This window comes from Anomalospiza imberbis, chromosome 2 (genome assembly GCF_031753505.1).
Source record: "Anomalospiza imberbis isolate Cuckoo-Finch-1a 21T00152 chromosome 2, ASM3175350v1, whole genome shotgun sequence".
NCBI classification, from domain to species: Eukaryota; Metazoa; Chordata; class Aves; order Passeriformes; family Viduidae; genus Anomalospiza; species Anomalospiza imberbis.
The window spans coordinates 66,306,598-66,327,486 of NC_089682.1; the positions used below are offsets into that span (position 1 = coordinate 66,306,598).

General features: G+C 42.0%; 1 protein-coding gene across 2 annotated transcripts in view; it reads left to right on the forward strand.

Annotated features, from left to right (window-relative positions):
* Window positions 1-5,194: 5,194 nt before the first annotated feature.
* SESN3 (sestrin 3) overlaps window positions 5,195-20,889 on the forward strand; it is a 41,410-nt gene continuing 25,715 nt past the window's right edge. The window contains exon 1 of one of the 2 annotated variants that reach the window (XM_068181472.1): window positions 5,195-5,395. In XM_068181472.1, the coding sequence (XP_068037573.1) occupies window positions 5,309-5,395 (87 nt within the window). In that variant the 5' untranslated portion in view covers window positions 5,195-5,308. The remainder of the gene's footprint in view (window positions 5,396-20,889) is intronic. The other variant, XM_068181473.1, reaches the window with a different exon arrangement.

Below are 20,889 nucleotides of genomic sequence, written 5' to 3' on the forward strand. Positions count from 1 at the left end.
CTTTTGCAGGGAGTTAGACCAGGCTGCCTTTGTCCTGATTTTCAGACATCTTTTTTTTCATTTAATACTTTTCCCCTCTGTATCACTCCCAAAAATTGTACAGGATGAAACATTTCCAACTTTAACTTGAAGAATAAAGTATTTTTTTCCAGATGATCCCTATTTATGGGCTTGCAGCACTGGCCCATGTGGTCTCAGAAGGCTGAATTGAAGTAAACAACATGTTGAAATACATTTAGTGAATTATCATGCAAACCACAGAAGAACATGAAGAGAGAGAGAAGAGGTTTCTTGATGGATAGTGATTTAATGTTTTCTGTCAAAGAAATCAGATATTAAAAAGGCCTATTAGGTCACTAAGCTCAGCTTTCCTGGGCCAGGCCATAATTGTTTCTTATGATAAACATAATTTCAAGTGCTTTATCTAGTTAGGGTTTAAACCCTGCAAGTGAAAAGGCATGTACCACCACCCTCAAGGAAGAATTCCACAAACTATCACATCTCCCCGTCTCACACAATTATTAGGATGTGTAATAGTAAGGATGGGAAGTCATTTTAGTGTCAGAGTGTGCATAACATCACTCAGGCCACAAAGTTTACCTGTTGCTCTTCCTTTCCCTAACAACATAACATAAATGCTGTGCAAATGATATTAGGATAGTGCAACAAAAATTATGATAATGAAGGCAGGGCTATCACTCATTTGACATAATGTCAATGGGCTATATTTTTGGCCTGAAGAAACTACATCTATTTGCCTGTGTATATATGTTCAGTATGTCTTTACTGAATGACTCATGGAGTGATGAAATGTAAGGCATATGACATGTGTCAATCAGCTCGTTTAATTGTAGCACTTCACTGTGGCAGTCAGGGAGCTGGGTAAGGCTCCAGAGCTGGGTGCTCAGGTATGCTCTCTCTTCCTGCTTCTGGGCAAAACTTGAGGATCTTTAATTTCATATGGGATTTCTAGTCTTGCAGCAATCCAGTCAGAGCTGTTGCATGGCAGCTGCCCACTCCTGTCCTCTCTCTCCAAGCTGCTGGATGTCTATGAATAACAAACATTTCCACTGCATAACGAGTTCAATTTTACAGCACTTGATCTTGTCAATCTAGCCTTTTCCAGAAGCATCAAGCTGTTCAATAATGTATGAACAACAAAAGCACTGCACACTTGTAGAGTAGGTGCATAATTTAGGGAAGGGTCATGTAGATTTTGTGAGCATCCCATAGCACCTGCACAGCACATTGCCACCAGGCTGATTGTTTTGGGACATACAATATGATCAGCGCAGTCAATCTACAGATCAGCTTCTTATTGCTCTTGAAAAAAGTGTGTCTTTATCACTCTGTGCTCCCTTTCAGAATGGTTGTGCACAGCAGACTGTTGTTGGGTGTAATGCTCTCTGGAAGACAGTGGAGATGCATTTTGACCAAATTCCAGGTGGAAATACTGCAGCCTCAGTGGGAGTTCAAAGCTTGTATCACACTGCTATAACACAGCATGAGTATATGCTCTGGGGGATGAAGGCAGCCCAGTGTTTGGACGCACCTGTGTCTCTCAGCCAATCTGTTTGAACAATGTTAACTTGAAGGCTGCACAAGGCATTAGGAGAAATTTGACCTTCTAGCAAAGGCCATCACATCTCAGCCACTCCTATGGCAAAGGCAGCAGTCCACTCCTGGCTGCAATGTGTCTGCCAAAAATACATCTGATATTTACAGGAGGCAGAGTAATCCTTACTTCCTTTGGAATTTTGTTCCTGCCTTGTTGTTTCATCATAGTGTTTGTTTTTTAAACTTTGCAAAAGTTATGATCATTGATGATTAAAAATCCATTTAAACCAGTAACCACTTGTGCAAATCTATCCCAGCAAGTCAGTAATCTCTGTGAAAGGATGTGATGGTCTCAAGCCAGTATGCTCCATATCATCAAGATTAAAAAAAAAATCTCCACCTTACCCTTACATAGCAATAGTTTACAGCCTGTCTAGTGACCTCAGCAGAGACAACTGACTGGGTTTACAGAACTGACAATCTTGGTAAAATTCCTGGGCAGGTCAAGATGTCATGCTGCTTGTAACTCAAGTACCTCTTAATTTCAGCATTCTGCTTTCCTTTATGTCTCCGTAGCTGGGCAAAAACTGAAGGAAATCCACAGCAGTGGATGGCAAGTGCGGTACAGTTGAATCATAAAAACTCCCAGACAATTGTGAAGGGAGCACTGGATATTTTTGCATATTTTGTCTGAGCAGTAAGCTTACAAGGAGAACTTTCAAGAATGTGGATATGTTCACCAAGAAACCAGCTTATACAAAGACAGGCTTTTATTCTGGAGAACTTATGCACTTGTTTAACTCGAAATGGAGTAATCCAAGAGCTCAAAATCAGGCCAACATGCACAAGCCTTTGCAGGCAGCAGGACTCCATGATGCTGTAAACAGAGCACAAAACTGGCATTTTACAGGAGCATTGTCACACAGAGCCCAGCAGTTCATTTCCAAATACGACATCTAAAAAGTTTGGGTGTTTTGAAAATCATCATATTGTCTCTAGTCGATACACTAATTTTCTAAGACTGATACTGGGTAAGCATTGGCCCTGTTAAGTATATATCTGATCTCTATTAGCAATAAAACTCTTTATTAAAAAAATTGCAGAGGGGGAAAATGAACTCTAGGAAAGATATCCAATAGAATTTTTGTTGAAGGCAAAAAAGGGTTTTAGGCAACTTCTATTTGCTGTATTGTTTCCAAAAACAATGAAACACTTTCAAAGTTTATATTTCTCTTGACATTTCTCAGATACTAAAATACTGAAAGGCAAGACTGGGAGCCACAAAGGTACTTAAGTGCTTCTTGTTTAATTAAGGGTTAGTCAACCAAATACTTAAGCATCTAGGCATGCATGTCCTGCTTTCTTTCACAAGATGTTTGTGGCAGAACAGAGACTAGATACCAAATTTCTTTAATTTTAAATTGCCTTACAAGTCAACCTAACTTTCACACCTGGTTAATGGAATTTTTTTCCTGGGTTTAATGGACTATGCTGAAGAATTGAAGTTGTCACTCAAGGCAGAAATAATTTCAGCAGGGGAATGGGACCCAACCAGGCTTCTAAGAATGTTTAGTCATGTGTACTAGCTACTGTGGATGTAAAATAAATGAATGGATGCTATTACTGAAATCTGAGTATTTGCAAATGTTCTGATCTTAAATATTCCAAGTAACTCAGCCAAAATCTTTCTTTTACCTTCTCTTACCTTTTTCAAACATATCTGCTACCATCATTGCCAGTGGGTTTGAGTTTTGAACCAGACACTTTACTCTTCAGCTCAAATAAGATCACTTCGAGTAATTTGCTGTTCAACTCCCCTCTGCTTGTGGCTTAATAGTACTGATCCTCTACTGCTTCTTTTAAAAATTCCTATTTCAGATAACATTATAATGAAGTTCAGCAAGAAATAAAATGCTGTTTACATCATTCACGTAGTTTACTTAGATTTTAGCATTACATTCAGATTACATGATGAAAACTAACCTGTTTGGCTACCCTTCTCCCCTGGTTTAAATAGCACCATGCTGCAGTGTGTGGGATTCAGACGTGGCACAGCAAGTACCTGCACTAAAGCAAACTGTTTTCTCATGTTGGGGTGCCATTTCTAGTACACTGTTTGGGGAAAGAAAAGCCCAAAACAAGGAAAAAAAAAAAAAAAACCCAACCCCCTTCCATGTATTCCTCTCCAAGCATTTTGTATGGCTGCCTGTGAGTGTAACATTTGGATGAATTCCCAACAGTGGAGTCCACAGGGTGTCCGTCTGTTGAAGGCTGCTCTGCCTGAGGAGAAGATCCCTTTTCAAATGGATAGCAGGGAAAGAAAGGATGGAGGAGAATGTTTCGGTGGATGTGGCTTTACTTATGGTGGCAAAGTCTGATCTGAGAAACTTTTCGGTAGTTCTCAAAGACAGATCTAGGTTCAATCAGTCTCCTTTAAGGTATGTAAATTACTAATTACATTGTGTCCTTTTTAGCCAGTCAGTTGACTAAATTATACAACGCTTCATTTTGCAAAAATAGAAAGTATTCCCAGGCAAAGCAAATCAGAGTTCTCAAGAAGCTGATTTAAAATTCTTTCTCCGAGAGAAACCTTGAAAACATTGTAACATCCCTAATCTGCTTAGAAATTTCGCAGAGTAATAGCATTCTGTTCCCATTAAAAATAAAAAATAAAATCCTTCTGTATCATCATCTTTCAAAACATGAGTTATATAACGCTCGACATTTAATGAACTTTTATTGACGTCGGTGGGACTACTTATGCTGAAGCTCCTCTGTGCGCACTTCAAAGCTAAAGAGCACACAGGCAAGGGAAACTGCAGCGATGCCAAGATGCAAAAAAAAAAGAGGTTCATACCCCAGCTCTCCTGCAGATAATAGATTTGCCTCTGTCCTAATTATACACTCCATCTCCGTGCATTAGCATGGAGCCTAGAAAACCTGACTCATCATCCCTAACAATCCCGGCGACCTGAGGCAAACACACACACACACACACACACACACACACAGAGAGACTCTCGCATGCGTGCTCGCAGCTTCCCCCAGAACAAACGCCTCATCCTGCTCCGCCTGGCAGCAGCGAGCGCAGTCGTGTCCCTGCATGTGCAGCCCGCCGCTCTGGCAGCGAGAGCCGCTCGCCCCCCGCCCCGGGAACCGGGGTATCTGGAGACGAGGAGGACGGCGGTGGCCGGGGCCCGGGTCCGGCCGGCAGCAGGCGGGGTGGGAGCGGAGCCCGCCCGCGGTCACGGCGGAGCCCCGCACCGGGCAGCTGCGGGGGCAGCGGCGGCGGCGGCGGCCGGGACCCCGGCCCTGGGGGCGCGGCCTCTGCGCCTGCTTTGCATGGCGCCCACCCTATTGGCCAGCGGGAAGCACGCGCCGAGGCGCCGGCCCCGCCCCTCTCTGCCCAAGGCTGCCCAGAGACGCCATCGGCCACGCCCCTCCACTGCGCCGGCCACGCCTCTATCCCCGCCCCCTCTCGCAGGCTGCCCGGAGATGGGAGCCGGAGCGGGCGCTGCCCATTGGCCGGCGGCGGGCGGCCCGCCGCGATTGGCCGGCGGCGGCGGCGGCGGGCGGGGCGGGCGGCGCGGATTGGCGGGGCCCGCGGGGGTGTGCGCGGGGGGCGGCGGCGCGGAGCGGGCGCTGGGGCCGCGGCCGGGGATGGGGGCGGCCGGCGGCGCGGGCAGCTGAGCGGCGCGGAGCGTCCTGGGCCTCCCCGTCCCGCCCGGCCGTCGCCGCCATCCCCGCCGCCATGAACCGCCTCGGCTCCGGACCCGTGGGCAGCGCCGCCGCCGGGCAGTACCGGGTGTGCGGCAATTGCCGGAAGGTGCCGAGACAGGTATCGGGGGGCGCCCGCACAGAGGCGGCGGGAGCTGCGGGAGAGGTTTGTGGAGGGATTGGAGGAGCGAGGGGCGGTGGGACAGACACTTGGCGGGGTGGGACACGTACGGCGGCAGTGGCGTGAGGGGAAATGGGCAGTAGGGCAGCTGTGGGGCGGAGGGATGGAGGGAGGCAGTGGGGTGGGGGCTTTCCAGGAGGCGAGTGCCTGGGGACTGTGAGGTGGGGGTAGCAGAGGGAAGCAGGGCGAGTGGAACCCAGGGGGAGCCGAGGGGTGCCAAGTCCCGCGACCCCATCCGCCCCCGTGCCCCTTGGGACGGCTGTCACTTGCCCAGGCTTGTCCCGGGCTGCCCCCTGCATCCCGAGGGTTTGGGGAGCACTCGGCATTGGGGGGACTTGACCTGGGGCCCAGCCGCGCTCGTGGAGTTTATTATCCACGTATTCCACCGGCGAAATTCATCACCGCGATCTCCGTCAAGCGTCAAGTCTTGGGGGGGGGGGGGGGGTCCGAGATCAGAGCTTTAAAAATGTAAGAAAAGCTGCACAGAATTGCCAGCCCGCCGTCCCCCAGTCCGCCGAGCCACATCCCCGCAGTGCCCGGCCGCTTCCCTGCGGATCCCCCGTGCCCCCCGGAGGGGTGCGGTGGCCGCACCCCCCGCTCCCGACATCTGCCTCACGGCGAGCATTAGTGGAGGTGCTTTTTGTTTGTCCAGTGCAAATGAATTAAAATTGCTGAGCTGTTCAAATGCGCCGAGTCTCCGAGCGCCCGAGATGAACGCGATGCCGGTTTTAGTTTTATTTTAATTCAATCTCTTCCAACACATTTTGCTCCAGGTTGGTTCTAGCAAGTGCTAAGAAAGCCTGTAAGTCAATGAGCTCAAATATTTGCGCTCTTTGTCCAAAAACTGTTTTTCTTCCTCTGTGGGTCAGGCCAAGTGCCAATCAAAGTTGTTTTTCAAGCCTCTCTTCCCTGCAGTAGGACTGCTTTTTTCTTTCTTCCCTTTTTTTTTTTTTTTTTAAGGGTTTGGTTTTTGGAAAGGAGGTGTGTATTTAGGGGAGGGGGAGGAGAAACGTTAAAAATCGGTCGGAGAGGGAAGCAGATCTTAAAAATCGTGTTTCTTGAATATTTTAATGGAAACAAAATCTTATTAAAAGTGCATGCTTGGTATGTGCAGTTATTTTTTCCATAAACTCTTGGATCATATTACAGTTGATACTTGGTGCTCAGCTCTTAGCTCAGCTTGTGAGAAATGTAATGGATCAGAGAAGCACACATCAGCAGAGTCTGATTTTTAACCATTTCATTGCAGGACCAAATCCCTTCTTGGCTTTAGCTTGCTGCTGTTCCCACTTTAAGAAAAACAAGTACTTAAAACAGAGAAGTTCTGCAGGTTTAAAGCCTGAAACAGCTTCAGACTTGACATATGTCTGAAGACATACAAATTAACCAGTGCCAAATATGTCTGTAGAACAAGCAGGGAGGGAGCTTGCTTTGTTATGCCAAATAATCAAAATGTTGACAAATAAAGTGGTGCTTGGCAGCACTTGTAGATCTAAAATAAAATTTAAGTTACTGAATTTTTTTGAAGCCGTATTCCAATCCTGCTGGGTAGGACTTTTTTTGTATACCTCTTTAATATCAGTGGGAGGTAGGAGGTGGAGACAGGGTTAGATGGTACTTTTCTGGTAACGGGATACTTGCCGGATTTGATTTATTGTTGTATTTTTATTTTTTTTAAGTAGTTATGGGATGATCGTGAAACACGGGAACACATTTGGGTCTGTTGAAGAAGGCAACTTAGTGCTGCTCTGCTTTGGCTATGGTCGTTTCAACCATACAGAACTGGGGAAGAATAAAGAAACGGAGCGACAGCCCGTGAAACCCACTTGAAGCATAGGTGCTCTGTGCTTTCAGTGGTGGTACTGGGACATCGTTCCATCTCTGTTGTAGGCTGGACAATAAAAACAGAAGTGCAAAGCTTCTGACTACGTCTGTCATTATCTAAAAGTTGGTGTAATAAAAATCACTGTAAATTTTAACCTTTTGCACCTCATTGGCAAGCATGCAAATAGAAGACACAAGGAAAAAACCAAAACAAAATGGTTAGAAGGGAGATGTAAGTTTGACCTGAATCTCGAGGAGTAATAATCTTCAGATAAGTGCTGCCTCATGTGTTCTTTTGATGGTACTGGGTTTTTTTTCTTAATGTTCATGTGATAATATACGGGAAAAAATTATTGGCCTTGGAAAATGTTGAACCTCTTCTGCCCTCCTCCGTTTTCAGTCTTTATTTGAAGTCATTTGAATGCTCAGTTTAGGTAGAGCTGTTGTCAAAATCATAAGGGGCAAAGCAGCCTTTCAACTCAGTGGCATATAATGAAGTTTGAAATAGTCTAGCAGGTTTTGGATTCTCATGGATGAAGGTAAGTTTCTCTTTCAGCTGGGAAACAGGAAAAGCCAGATGCAGCACTTTATGCTTCATCCAATTTCAGATTAATCAAAGTTATATTTTATTATGGAAAGTTCTATGAGGGCAGCACTGAGAATCTCGCCACGGATTCATGGGTGGAATTTGCCTATGAAGAAGGTTTCTCATATTTAAAGGATACAATTTCCAGTTGGGTTTATTGTTATGGCACTCTTTAGATAATCAGATCTACTTGCAGAAGAATTGTTGCTAATCAGAAGGGCTTAGACAGTCATACAACAACTGCATCCTTATTTGATTTGGAGAAAGAAAAAAGGACAACCAGTAATAGATGATGCTGTCTTGGGTTTGGTGAGTGAGCTTGTTGAACAGACAACCAAGGCTAATGCTTTTAATCAGTTTAAAATAAATGGAAGCATGACCAAAACAAGTTGAGTAGCTCTGGTTCATGGGATGGATGGTCAGCCTTCGTAACAAAGCTGTGGCGTACCAGTAGGGAAAAGTGCTTAACAGGGCATAGGAGTGCTGTTGCCAAGTCTTTCCTAGAGGTGGCTGAGAGTTGCTGCCACTTCAATAACCAGGACAGTTCCAACTCTCTCCTTTGAAAATGCGACATGTAGGGGAGTCCCTGGGAGGGGAGCTCCAGGGTGTTTTCCTGGACCCTGATAGAAACCCATGGTTCTTCTGCCTAAACAAAATCCATATCCCAAGCAAGAAAGAGAATATTATATAGGCAGAACTCACTATTTCTTTGGATAAATAACTGCTTCAGGAAGGCTTTTAGGAATAAGCAAAAGTCTTCAGGGGATGGAAAAATCCTGATATGTCAGGAAATGTAGGAAGAGGGAGGATTTGCTTGTTCAAGCTTGGTTGTAAATTGCAAAGTGTGTGAAGTAAAAGGTTCTTTTACGTGTACATACAAGTTGGTAGGACAGAAAAGTATAAACATGGTTCCAGGATTTGGTTTGTGTTAGATTTCAGTGAGGGAGATAGAAGGGCAGTGGCCAGGTGGGTGATGGGGGAGTGTGTTTTAAAAGCAACTTTCAGTGTTGGCAAAGTGGAAGTGGACCCAATTTAGCTGACCCTCCTGGCTTGAGCCAGTGTCTTGTGCTGGAGTGCAACATAAAGGCATATTAAATCCAGGACTTTTCCTGGTATTTATAGACTTACCTGATCAGGGTGACCCTGTGAGAGGGGAAATACCCATAAAAATGATGGACATAATTTGCTCCTTATCCTCCCATGCCTGTCTCCTTCTTTAGTACAACTCTCAATACTGTATAAAGTTACTAAAACAAATATGAAAAACACATGTATGACATGGTAACACCAGAAGCAGGCTGTACTAGGCTAATGTAGTGATCTTCTATTAATAAGACAGCTGCTAGAGTGTCCTCTTCCAAAAGCTTTGAATGGACTAAAACTGCACTGTAGTAATTAAACATCTGAAGTAACATCAAAGGTTAAACTTGACACTGCAAGTCAATGCAAATTAAATGTTTGTATTTACTCACATCAAATGTTCTATATATCAGAAAGTTTAATTGGGTTTGAAAACTATTTGTGCAAATTCATAACAGAAAAATTAAACAACACATGTAAAAATGAAATAGCAACACCTCTCAGTATAATTTCTGTATGCTTTCCTTGCTGTTACATGTATCCTATTGTCCCCTGGCAGTGACAGGTTACTGGGCAGGAGGGACCTTTGATCTGGCATCGTTTGTCTATTTTTCTGTTACTGTTAATTACAGTGATTGGGAACTGATGAGAATGGGAATTATGGCGAGCCACGCTGAAAGGAGAAGTCACTGTTCTGAGAGAACAATACAAGTAATAAATGTTGTTGATCCAGGGAAAGAGGGACATTTCATGGAGAGCTGGGAGATCTTGAGCACAGGCATGTTTGAAGTGGTGTGAAATCCAGTGGTATGATATGTGAGAGTTACAGGCTTGGCTGTTTGCAGCTGATCACTTTTAATAAGAGCAGCTCCTTGGAAGGAGCAGGGAGAAGGATGTCGATGCAGGGGGACCAGCACCTTACTGTCACCCTGCAGGGCTGTGGTGTTGAAGAGGAGGGAAGTTGGGAAGGATAGACCCTAATTAAGAGTGGAGCTGGCTTGGTGCTAGGAGAGAGGGTGTACTGATTTTGCAGAAGGAAACTAAAAAAGTTTGTTTTTTTAATTCAGCAGAAACAAAGGCTGAGAGAGGATATGATCAGTCTATAAATACATCTCACGGTAAGAGCAAGTGAGGAGAAATTAGCTCCAGAGTAGGTGGATGTAATATGGTCATAAATCATTTAGGCTGGAAAATTGAAGTGTCCACAGGTACGAGGATCTGGAAGAGTTTGTTCTAGGTCTGATGCTGCCAAAAAAAGCACCCTCTTTTAAGAGAGAAAAATGTGTGAATGTCATTAAATGATGCCATGCTTACAATAGCACTAGCCTAGGCTCAGGGAGTTGAGGTCATAGAAAAAAAAAATTTTAAAAAAAGACACACTTTCATTCACATTATTCATATTCTTCTGTGTAGGTGAGTAAGAAAGTAGCCCAAAAGTGAACCAAAAATAGTTTAATGTCAGGTCTCATAAGCCTGTGTAGGCTAAAATATGTGTCACCATGAGTCATGAAGATGCATGGAGATGCTGTTACTTGCACTGTAAAAATCAAGAGGCCTTTCAAGGATATCTCAGCTATTTTGAGGGAAGTCAGCCTGGTTCAATCTATTCTGAGCGCAAGCAAATCAAAGTTGCTATGCCTTTGCTTGGAAAACACCCTGGGTTTTCCACAATACAGCACTTTTTTTGTTGTTGTTGTTGTTCTTGTTGTGTTGCATAGTCTAGTTGGCTTTGGAAATCTCATCAACAAACCTTGGCTGTCACAGAGAATCTTAATTTGTAAAGTCAAATTATGTCTTCTATAGTTTGATGCCTCTTATTAATAATCTCTCTTCCCATTGTAGGGAGTGTGAGGAGCTGCCTAGATGGCTTTAAATCTACAATGTATTTCTTCCTAAAGGAGTTCTCAAAATTATTTGCAAAGTCTGTAATGAAAAATCAACTCTGTTTGCATTGCTTCTAATTTACCAACATTCTGTTGTGTAAAACACTGTGTCTGCCTTCAGTATTTGTGTCTTCCAGTTCCCTGGAGCACTGGTGAAACATCGTGAAACCAGCTCAGGTCACTCCTCCAACTAATCCTGCATGTGCAGCTGGGGGGACAAGATGGGATTTTTAGGATCTAAGAATGTAAAGATATAAACCAAGAACAACAAACCAAACTTTTTAGGACAGTTAAAATTGACAGCAACAGGCCCCTCACTTTCATAATTCGTTCTTACTTTTTCTTGAAAGATTTGGTAAAAAAAAACTCCCAACAAATGAACAAGATTCTTTCCTGTGAAATAAATGCAGTGAAAATCCAGAGCTGACTGGTTTTTCTCCTTCCCCATCCTCATGAGTGTTTCAAGAATTTGTTTCTTTTCAGAATCTTATCCATTTAACTGACTGTTCTCCCATCCCCTGTGTAGAATCTTTGTGTCCTGAAATCATAGGGTGATATTGCTCTTAGCACATGTATGCTGGTCCTAAGGTTGCCTGGGTTCTCCTACTTTTGCCTTAAAAACTACTGTAAAGAAATTTATTTGTGTTTTCCTAGTTTTACTGGCTGAAAATGAGATGGCAGAACTATTAAATTTTCATTAGACCTGTAATGAGAGTGGCATGAGTGAAATGAACCTCTGGTGAACGACGCTGTTTTGCAATGAAAAGCTGTAAGAAGTGGCCTCGTAGCAACCATGCTCATTTAGAATAGTCATTCTATTTAAAAAAATACAAAAGCAAAAACACAGTCTTTCCTGAATTACAGGGAGAGAATGGAGGTGAGAAAGGAAAGAAAGTGGGCAGGAGGATTTCTTCAAAAGAAACTTTGAGGTTTAGTGTTGCGAGTGGGTTAGCCAAGTGTGGAGGTTGTCTTCTGCTAAGACTTACTTTTGTGAGTGGAGCATTGCATTAGCCAAATCACAGGCTGTGGTTTGGAGATGTGGACTCTGTGAACATTTGCTTTAAATTTATGCATATTACTTAATTAGGGCTTCAAATCTCCCATCTCTTTAAATGGCAGTGTTTTGAAATCTGAAAAAAATAATATGGTTCATTAAGCATCCTTGGTTTTTCCTCTCTCCCACATTGGTGAGGGAGCTGCTAATACTCATTTAGTTCTTTATTTGAACCGTTTTTTTCTGGCTAGGGAGGTTTGAGAGAGGGAAGATAGTGGTGTAATTCTCCCCTGGCTGTGCGTAGCTGACGTCTGGAGATTTTATTATCAGATTTCCATTTACAGGGTGGGAGAATAATGGGGGATCTCAAGCACAGTTTGCATGTCCAGGCTGAGTTTTGGCTTTTGTCTAAGTGGGTCAGGATGGACCATGGGGAAATGGGGCATTTTCAGTAGAAATGAAATTTGAATTCTCAGGAGGGAGACCTCAGTTAATGAGAAATTGTGCCTCATCATCTTTGGAAAAACCTGTATGGAAATAATTTGTGCTGTTTAATTTCTCTGTTCTTTGCAGGTGTTCCTGTTTGTATGCAGAGGTGCTCCCCATTGTCTCTGCAGCCCAGCCTGGTAGACTTTGTGCTTTGAGTAGAAGCTATAGGGAATGTAATGCAGATGAGTCAAATTGTGAAATGCCCTCACAGGGAGGTAGGGATATGCTCCACAAATAATTTTTTTTTCTCATTGTTTGCCCATCAGTCTGTCCATGAAATACATTACAGATAGTTCAAGAAATTCTGTGCAATTCTTGGTATGCTATCCTTGGCAGACCAGTGTTACAGATAATAGGGGAGGCATGATCAAGGGGTATTAATTTTAAATGTCTCTCCTAATTACTAGTTTCAAATTTTTATTATAGGATGCTTCTTGCATATCAGACATTAGATAACTATCACTTGGGCCAAAATACTGGTAGAGATGGTAGGCAATATTATGTGTTTATGAAGCTGAAAAATTATTTTGTTCCTGTTACAGACCATATCAACCACTTATTTATTCAGATATCTTCATTCTCACATCTTTATTAAATTGAGAGGAAGGTGTTTTGAAGCATAGGCTTTTTTCTTGTGGGCATAATCTTTGTGGTAGTCATGGATTTAAGTTAGGGAGAAGTTGAACTGGATGTAAGTGATGGTGCTCAGGGTAAGAGACAGAAGTCAGTGCTCTTAATCTAGCAAGATATATTAATTCTTTCCTGAATGTCCCTGTTTACCTGAATTAGGGTAAGATAAATAAACAGATACAACCTCCCGATTAAACACCTTTTGTTGTTAATGACTCATGTTACTCCTAAGGTAAGCATCTTGTTTTGTTAGACTAGCAATGGATTTCTAATGGATTCTGAGCTCAGCTTCCAACCTTTTGAACTTGGTAATAGTGTGAAGCTACCTGTAGTCCCCTTCCTCAGGGGATCAGGTGGTAAAAAATAATAATGGAGTGGAATATGAAGCATTCCTGGCTCCATGTGTTGAGAGTAGGCTGGAACAGAAGTAATAAGTCTTTATCACAAGGGAATATGGTGTGGTCAGTGTGTGGACCACCCTTTGGCTTAAGGTTTAAGTCTTCCAACATACACTAATGTTAGGGTAACGTGTCGGAAAGCCAGGAGGAATCGCATTCATGAGAATTCTTTGGAGTCATAGATCTTTGTTACCGCTGCAAGTGCAAAAGACATTTGGAAGAAAAGTAAAAGGTAACTTGAAAATCAGGTTTTCATCCATTCAGAATGAGCAGTAAAGTCATAAATACAGTCAATATGTCTCAATTGCTGGAGTTTGGAATCAAAATGCGTAATTGTGTATCTGTTTTAAAGGATATTAAATTTTTAAATTTCAAATTAGTTTTGTCATTAAACTGGAGAGAAATGTAAATTCCTTCAGAGTCATTTGACACTTTATAGGATGGATTAGAATTGTTCCTTAGAAAGGAGGAATGGTTGCAAGAATGGCTCCTCACTTAACATTTTCAAATTAAAAATTCATGCTTCTGAGCAATTGCACGTAACCTCAGTAAAAACAAAGTTATGTTCATGACAGTGAAGGAATACAAGCTGTCTTGGTGTAAACCATTCTAGAGCAGTACACAGCTGCTTATTCAAAATCATCATTTATTTGTCTCTGGGCAGTTTATTATTGCATTGGATTTGCTCTGGCTGATACTAACAAGACAATTGAAAGCTAGCATATGTTCTCTCCTCCATATGAATTCTGCAGTTAAAAACTGTTTAATAAGACAGTGTCTTAACAGTGTTGAACCTAATTTAATAGCACATGCTTGTAAATATGTTTAATATCTCCTGCTGTAGCATGTGGTAAAGGGAATATAGTTACATTATTGTCTAAATGTATCTGGAGGGGTTTTGGCCATGTGGTTCTAAATCTGTTTTAAAGTAATTATCCTATTAACTAAAAAAATAAAAAACATTGCCCTCTGAGCTGATTGACATTCCTCTCAGTAAAGCACCCTCATTGCTGATTAGAGGTGTGGAAATAGTAATTTGTTCTAACATTTAGAAATTTGATTAGACCTCTAATGAAATGGAGCACCTACATGCTGTCTAAATATTCTACCTGACACCGGCTGGATCTCATCCAGTGTGGAAGAACACTTGAAATGTTGCTTTACTACAATATGTTTTGTGTCTTGAAGTCAACGTGCTGCCTGCATGCAAATATCCACTGGCTATTCAGCAGGCAGAGCAAACCTTGTGCCTCCCTGGAAATCAGCATCAGGATGTGATTATTCCAGTAAGCAATGATTGCCTGACTGCAATACCAGGCTTAGAGTTAGAAAATTAAGGCAACTGTTTATAGAGTTATACTACTAACTCTGTAAGCTGGACTTCAGGTGGTTGTGCACATATGTTATACACAGCTTGATGTGTATATGAGGTAGAAACATGCTGAAGTTCCCAATTTGTCCCTGTTTTTGTCCAGTAATAAGGTGACAACAACACACTCAATAAGAATTTAAAGTCGAAGCACCACATTTCTCTCCCCTTTACGAGCTAGCTCATTCAGTTCCCTCCAAAAGCTGATTGCAACACCCTTTAAGTGCAGTGGCAGCTGTTTGAGCGCCCTTGATTTTTAAGTCCTCTTTAATTCAGTTGCAATTTCACTCTAGACCACTATGGCTAGAAAACTCCGAACTGGGACTCTTTTAGTATTCTGTGGTGGAAACTTCCAGTCCCCAGTGGTAGGAGACCTATCAAAATACTTTAGGAACATTTGAGGTGCTTGGTCAACAGTTCATTTTGACTGGTTACCTTCTCCCTGTGAAATCCAGAAGACAGGCTCTAATGCATCTCACTAGAATCAGACATGGCCTTTTGTGTTCTTTCTTGTGTTTTGGTTTTTATGGGGTTTTTCTTTCAGTTCTGTTTCTCCACCATATTTAATATTTTTACATTTTGCAGTTGCCACATTTAAACAAATGCAGTGGAAATGCTGAACCAGAAAAACTCCTGACTAGTGTATGCCATATTAATGGTTCATAGAATATTTTAATCTTCTTTTCCCTCCAGAAAACACAAACAAATTGTTCAATTAAGTTATTATTTTAAGTTTTGTGTTACTGGGGAAAGACTGGATGAGGTGGTAACATTGGGGGTCGGTCAGTCAAGTAGAATCTCTTCTGAAATAAGTGACTTTTATTCCAGCAATTTAAAAGTTGTCTCGTTTCTATGCTGGTGCTTGACAAGTAGTTAGGAGGAAAGGTGTGTTGGTTGAAAAGGTCAACTTAACGTAATTAAAGGTTGAAGGAGCCTGCAGCCAGCATTGTAGTTCTTCAGGAGAGATGGAGCTTGGTGCCTCTTCCACCAGGGAAGAGTCTCAGTGGAAGGGAAGCAGGTTGCAGCCATGGAGGGTATGCTGGGAACATCTTTCACACATGGCTTAGAAAAGCAAGAGGGGAATGGAGGTGGAAGGAGGGTCTCCCTCCATGCCCTTGCTCTTTAGGCCACTAATGCAAAAGGTATTAGATAAAGGTGTAGTTACTTGACCTATTTATCCAACAGAAACTTGCCATACAAGCAAAAGCAGTTTGACTATCCGGTGCTGTTGCTGTTTTGTATGGGACACTCCTTTGAGTTAAGCTGTGCCTCATGAATACATAGAGGCAGCATCCAGCCATCCAAAATTATTAATTTGTCTTGTTTGAGAAGGTAGGTCTATGGCGTCAGTTCTTGTTTCCCAGAAAAGCTGGACAAAAAATTGCATCGTCTCACCTCTGTGTAGAGGTAAGGCTGGTGCAAGTAAAGGCTGTGAATGTGTCTCTTAGGAGCTGGGCTTACTCTGCTGAAAAGGTCTCAGTTTGGGTTTGGTGACTTCATTAAGAAAAAGGGCAAGTCGACTGGAGGGCAGTGAAGAACCTTATTATGCAGTGCATGTTAATCACTCTTCCATAGCTACAGAAGTCATTATTCAAGCAGAGTATAAAATAAGTGAGTTTATTATTTCTTTATTACTTGCTGGTGTTTTTTTGGGTTTTTTTTTTGTTTGTTTTGTTTTTGTTTTGTTTTTAGGTTTGTTTTTTTTTTAATAGAGTCATTAAGTCACCATACTTTGGCAAAAGCCCTCTTAGTAAAAGTATAGGCAGTACTCTGAGAAAATGGTAGCACCTGCCAGCAGAGGCTGGAGGTTAGTCTGAAGTTCTGTAAATCTGCTGGCCTGGGTGGCTGGAGAGAGCAGGAGTAGCTGATCTGTCTCTGGACGAGTCCTGTATTTACATGCAATAAATCTTCTCTAATACTTAGGAGTCTTCATTTTTGAAAATCAACATATCTTTTAAGCTCTGTCATGAAAATATATTTGTATCTTAGGTCTCTGCTGCCACCAGCTCAGCTACATTAAGTCAGTGTGTTTTGGAGATTGTATTTCACTAATGACTCACTTTGGTAAGATGTAGCTTACGATGCAAAATTTTCTAAAAAAAAAGAAAAAAAAGGGGGAAGAAACTGCCTGACTGCAAGAATTCTTAGGGTTGGTTGCATATGAATGTGCTGCTGAGATGAAGCTTTTCCCCTGTCTGTCTATTACCCAGACTTTCCCAGATTAATCAAATGTAAAACAGTGTGTCAGCTCCCTGCTGACAGTCTCCTGCCTTTGCAAACAAGACTCCTTGGAGAAATAATTTGTTCTTATTGGTGACCATTTTAGGATTTCCTATCAGGTGAAAAATCAGAAGGGCTCACCCGTGGTTTTCCATCTGTGGCCTCAGCTCCTGTAAGATTTTTCTGGACTTCCTTCAGGGAGACAGTGTAAGAAGACTTAGTTCAGTAAACTCAGAGGCATGGTGTGGATGCCACCTCCTTCTGAAAAATGTTTACAAGTCTACTAATCAAAAGAGGCTTAAAGTCCTGGCTTAGACAGCAAGGCGCTTGCTCTTGGAAATTGTACCTTTAGGCTAGATGTAAAGCATGTTAGTCAGGGAGATTTTATTTTTGTCTGGCACATTCTCTCTGAGTCATCAACCAAAGAAAGATGGTGAAAAAAGGTGCTTCTCTTAAAGCAGGAGGATATTGCTCCTTTTGAATGTCCAGGAGGGCTATCCCTTCCCAGGCAGAGTGAGGAGAATAGCATCAGTGTGCCTTACATTATTTGAACTGTCACAGAGATGTCAGTGATCATCAGTTGTACATAAGCATTTGTCCAAGAAACTTGTGCCAAGGGGACTTCTCGTTTTCTTTTAAAAACTTTTCAATTGATTACCTGAAAATTTTAAGGAACATCAGCTACAAATTTCGCTATAAATTAGAAACCTTATGTTTCTGGCTCATGTTTTCATGTTTTGATGTTGTCTTGAATGTTAACACAAACAGCTTAAAGTTCTTTTTGGTGAGGTAGCATATGTGCTTATATTCTTCCAGTACCATCTATCTAAACAAACGTTCTCTGCCAATTAGGTGAGTAGTGAGGGTCATAAGTATATTGTCTTCATGTTTTAAGACATTAAAATACATAAAGACAATAGGCATTTTTTTTCTTCACCTTTTTCAAATCTAAATTGAGGAAACTTCTGATGAGGTGCATTCAGAAAATGGGAATAGTAGCACTGGCTTCCTAAAACCATGTTAGTAATGACCTGAAGTGTAATGTACTTCAGATTCTGAAGTAAATTATATGGTACCACCTGTGTTGAACAGGCAGTGTAGGAATGTGCTCACCCAGGCACTAAGGAGCTCCATAACATGGCTGGCATCATCTACCCTGGATTAGCACAATGCTTATTTCTGAAACGGTTCAGTTTAGCTAAAATGCTTCCTTGCTTGGGGGATGCCAATTCCTACCTCTATTAGAAAATAAGTTCCATTCTTAATAGGACGTGAAGAATAAGTGTTATTTTTGAACCAATCTATTGCAGATATATGACAGCATTAGGGCAGATACAGTGGGTCGGATTGCAACTCAGACTCTGGTCTCTGACAGTGGCCAAGGGAAGATACTGAAGAAAGGAGACACAAAATGGAACAGTTTATTATGCACTCCCACAGTACTACCTCCCAGGATCCAAGTATTTGCCATTTGAAATCTTCCTGAGCTGGAAGTGAATTTTCCATAACTGTTCTTCTATTTCTCTTCCATGAACTTGAATGCTTCACTTTTAAACACACTCTGGCTTTTTGTCTGTAGCATCTTAGAGCAAGGATTTCCACAGCTTAGTTGCACATTGTGGAAAAGGCTAAGTATCTCTGCTTGAGCTTGTCGCCTGCTGGTTGGTTCATATTTTTTTATTGAAGGTGGCAGAAGCACACTATGCATAAACTGTGACAGCAAGGAGGAAATCAATTAAAATTATTTGACATGCTTGTGACAGCAACATCAGCAGCTCAGATTTGCTGTTTCCAAGACTCAAGCTACTGTGTTTCACAATCCTGTATGAAAAAGATGGCAGAAAACTAGCTGAAGGGGCTCCAGTACTGAGCAGAGCACATTTCTCTCTTTAATCTGTGTGAGAAGATTTTGCTTTCTAAATCTTGGCGAGTTACTTCCATGTCACTAAAGATAGTTCATACACAGAGATTCAGAATAACTGGTGTGATTATTTGATACATTAAAGGTATGGGGAAAGCCATTTGAAAGCCCATGCTTGTGCCATTTGCTTGACTTCCTTATGTCTCTGAATAGAATTTGGTTTTATGTAGTACTTGGTTAGTGAAAGGTGCTTGGGAGTGTATGTCTGCAGCAGCATTTACTACTCAGCAAAGAGATGGTGTCCTAGAAATTTTTATCAGGCTGAAAACACTGCAAGGACACGGATTTATCAGAAAGGAGTATTGGCAGGGACACATGCTAAGTTTATTTTTGGAGTGTGGGGCTTCTGCTCATGTACCTATTCCCTGAAATGCAACAAAGAAGCACCTGTGGTATGCTCCAGGTAGCAAAATGTGTCTGCAGTGGATTTGCTGCACTTTTGATAAAATTCAGATTTCCCACTTATATGTTCTGGTTCAATGGCTGATCAGGGGAGCAGGCAGAGTGCACCTCCTACTGAATTTTAAAAGAACAACTGCAAGAAGAATAAGCTGTACAGTGACATTGCAGGGTGAAAAGTAGTGGAAATGCCTGGGAAGCTGGATTGTGTGATCTGAAATCTCATAGTTACAGGTCAAACAGGTTTTCACATGGAAAAGGTCCTCAACCTTTGCCTTGTTGAGTTAAATTCTGTCGTGGATTTCTACCACACTCGGCTTGTGAAGATTTTTCAGTATTTGGTAGTCTGTAAACATGAAGTGTCTGACATTAGTCACGAACATTGCTTGAATAACACTGCAGGCAGCAAAATACTTTGTGTGTTCAGGAGACCAGTGCAGGAGACCTTGTTGCTTTTATTAGTCTCTCATGCAGGTAAGTTGAAGCTGGGAAGGAAACCATTTTAGTAAGCTGGTGCAGAGGTCAGAGCCCAGCTTCCTCCCCTGCAGCTGTGGGGGACTGAGATGCTAATCAGAGGAGGATATTGTTACTGTTTTTTCCATTAAAGTGCCAAGGTAGGACTCCATACTTGCTGTTAGCAGATCTCTTTATGTTCACTCAGAGCTGTCAAGCTTCATCCTTTCAATTGGAAACTCAGCCATGGCTGACTCAACAGTTATCTGGTTTCTCAAGCCTGTTGTGCAGCAGAGCTTCATATGCCTGCCTGACTTAGGAACTGTTAACCAAGGACTTCTTCAAAACCAATGAAGCTAAGTCTTTAAAGCTGACTTGTAGAAGAGCGGCAGTTGTGCTTGCGACTGCAGTGTAGGCTTAGTATCAAGAGTCTCACTTTGGTAAAAATCCAAATCCTAATGTTTTAGGGCACACTGTGCCTAAAATGTCTCTCTCTCTCTGCTCTTTGTCACAATGAATGCAACACCAATAACAAAGAGGAGAGATGAGAGAATGCAGCGTTGATGATCGTCCCTAGTTAAAAATTCACCCCGTCTCTTTTTATAGTAACATGCTGTCAAATGCATCTTCTTTTCTATAAACCCTTGGTGATGATGGTCTCTGCTGAAACACTGTAGCATTTGAGGATTTTCTAGCATTAATTGCAGTGGAGTCCTTTCAAGACATTCTTTAAAAATTGTCCGAGTGTTGTGTAGTGTACTGCCCTTACATTAATTTAGTGTTTCAGTCATTTAGCATCTTTGAAATACTTGGAAATACCAAAACCAAACAACAAAAAAACACCAAACCCTGGGCCACTTTCTTAACAGTAGGAGGATGCCATTATGCATTTACAGTATGGATGAATACCATTCTATTTTGCTTGCTTACAAGGCATGTCTTTTTAGACAATACTTCTATTAAAAATTTGGTAGAGCATTCTTGGGAGACAGTTCTGCTAGAGATACATGATGGATTTGCATACCCCAGGGGTCTTTCTCTCTTTTTGTTTTTTAATCTCCAATTGGCAGTATGCCCAATAAATCAAATGTGTGTGTGTTTATGAATTGAAGTATTTAACCATTCAATTGCTGTATTGTAAAGAGGCTGTGCTCTCAGTCATTAATTTAGGTATTAATTCAGGCCTGT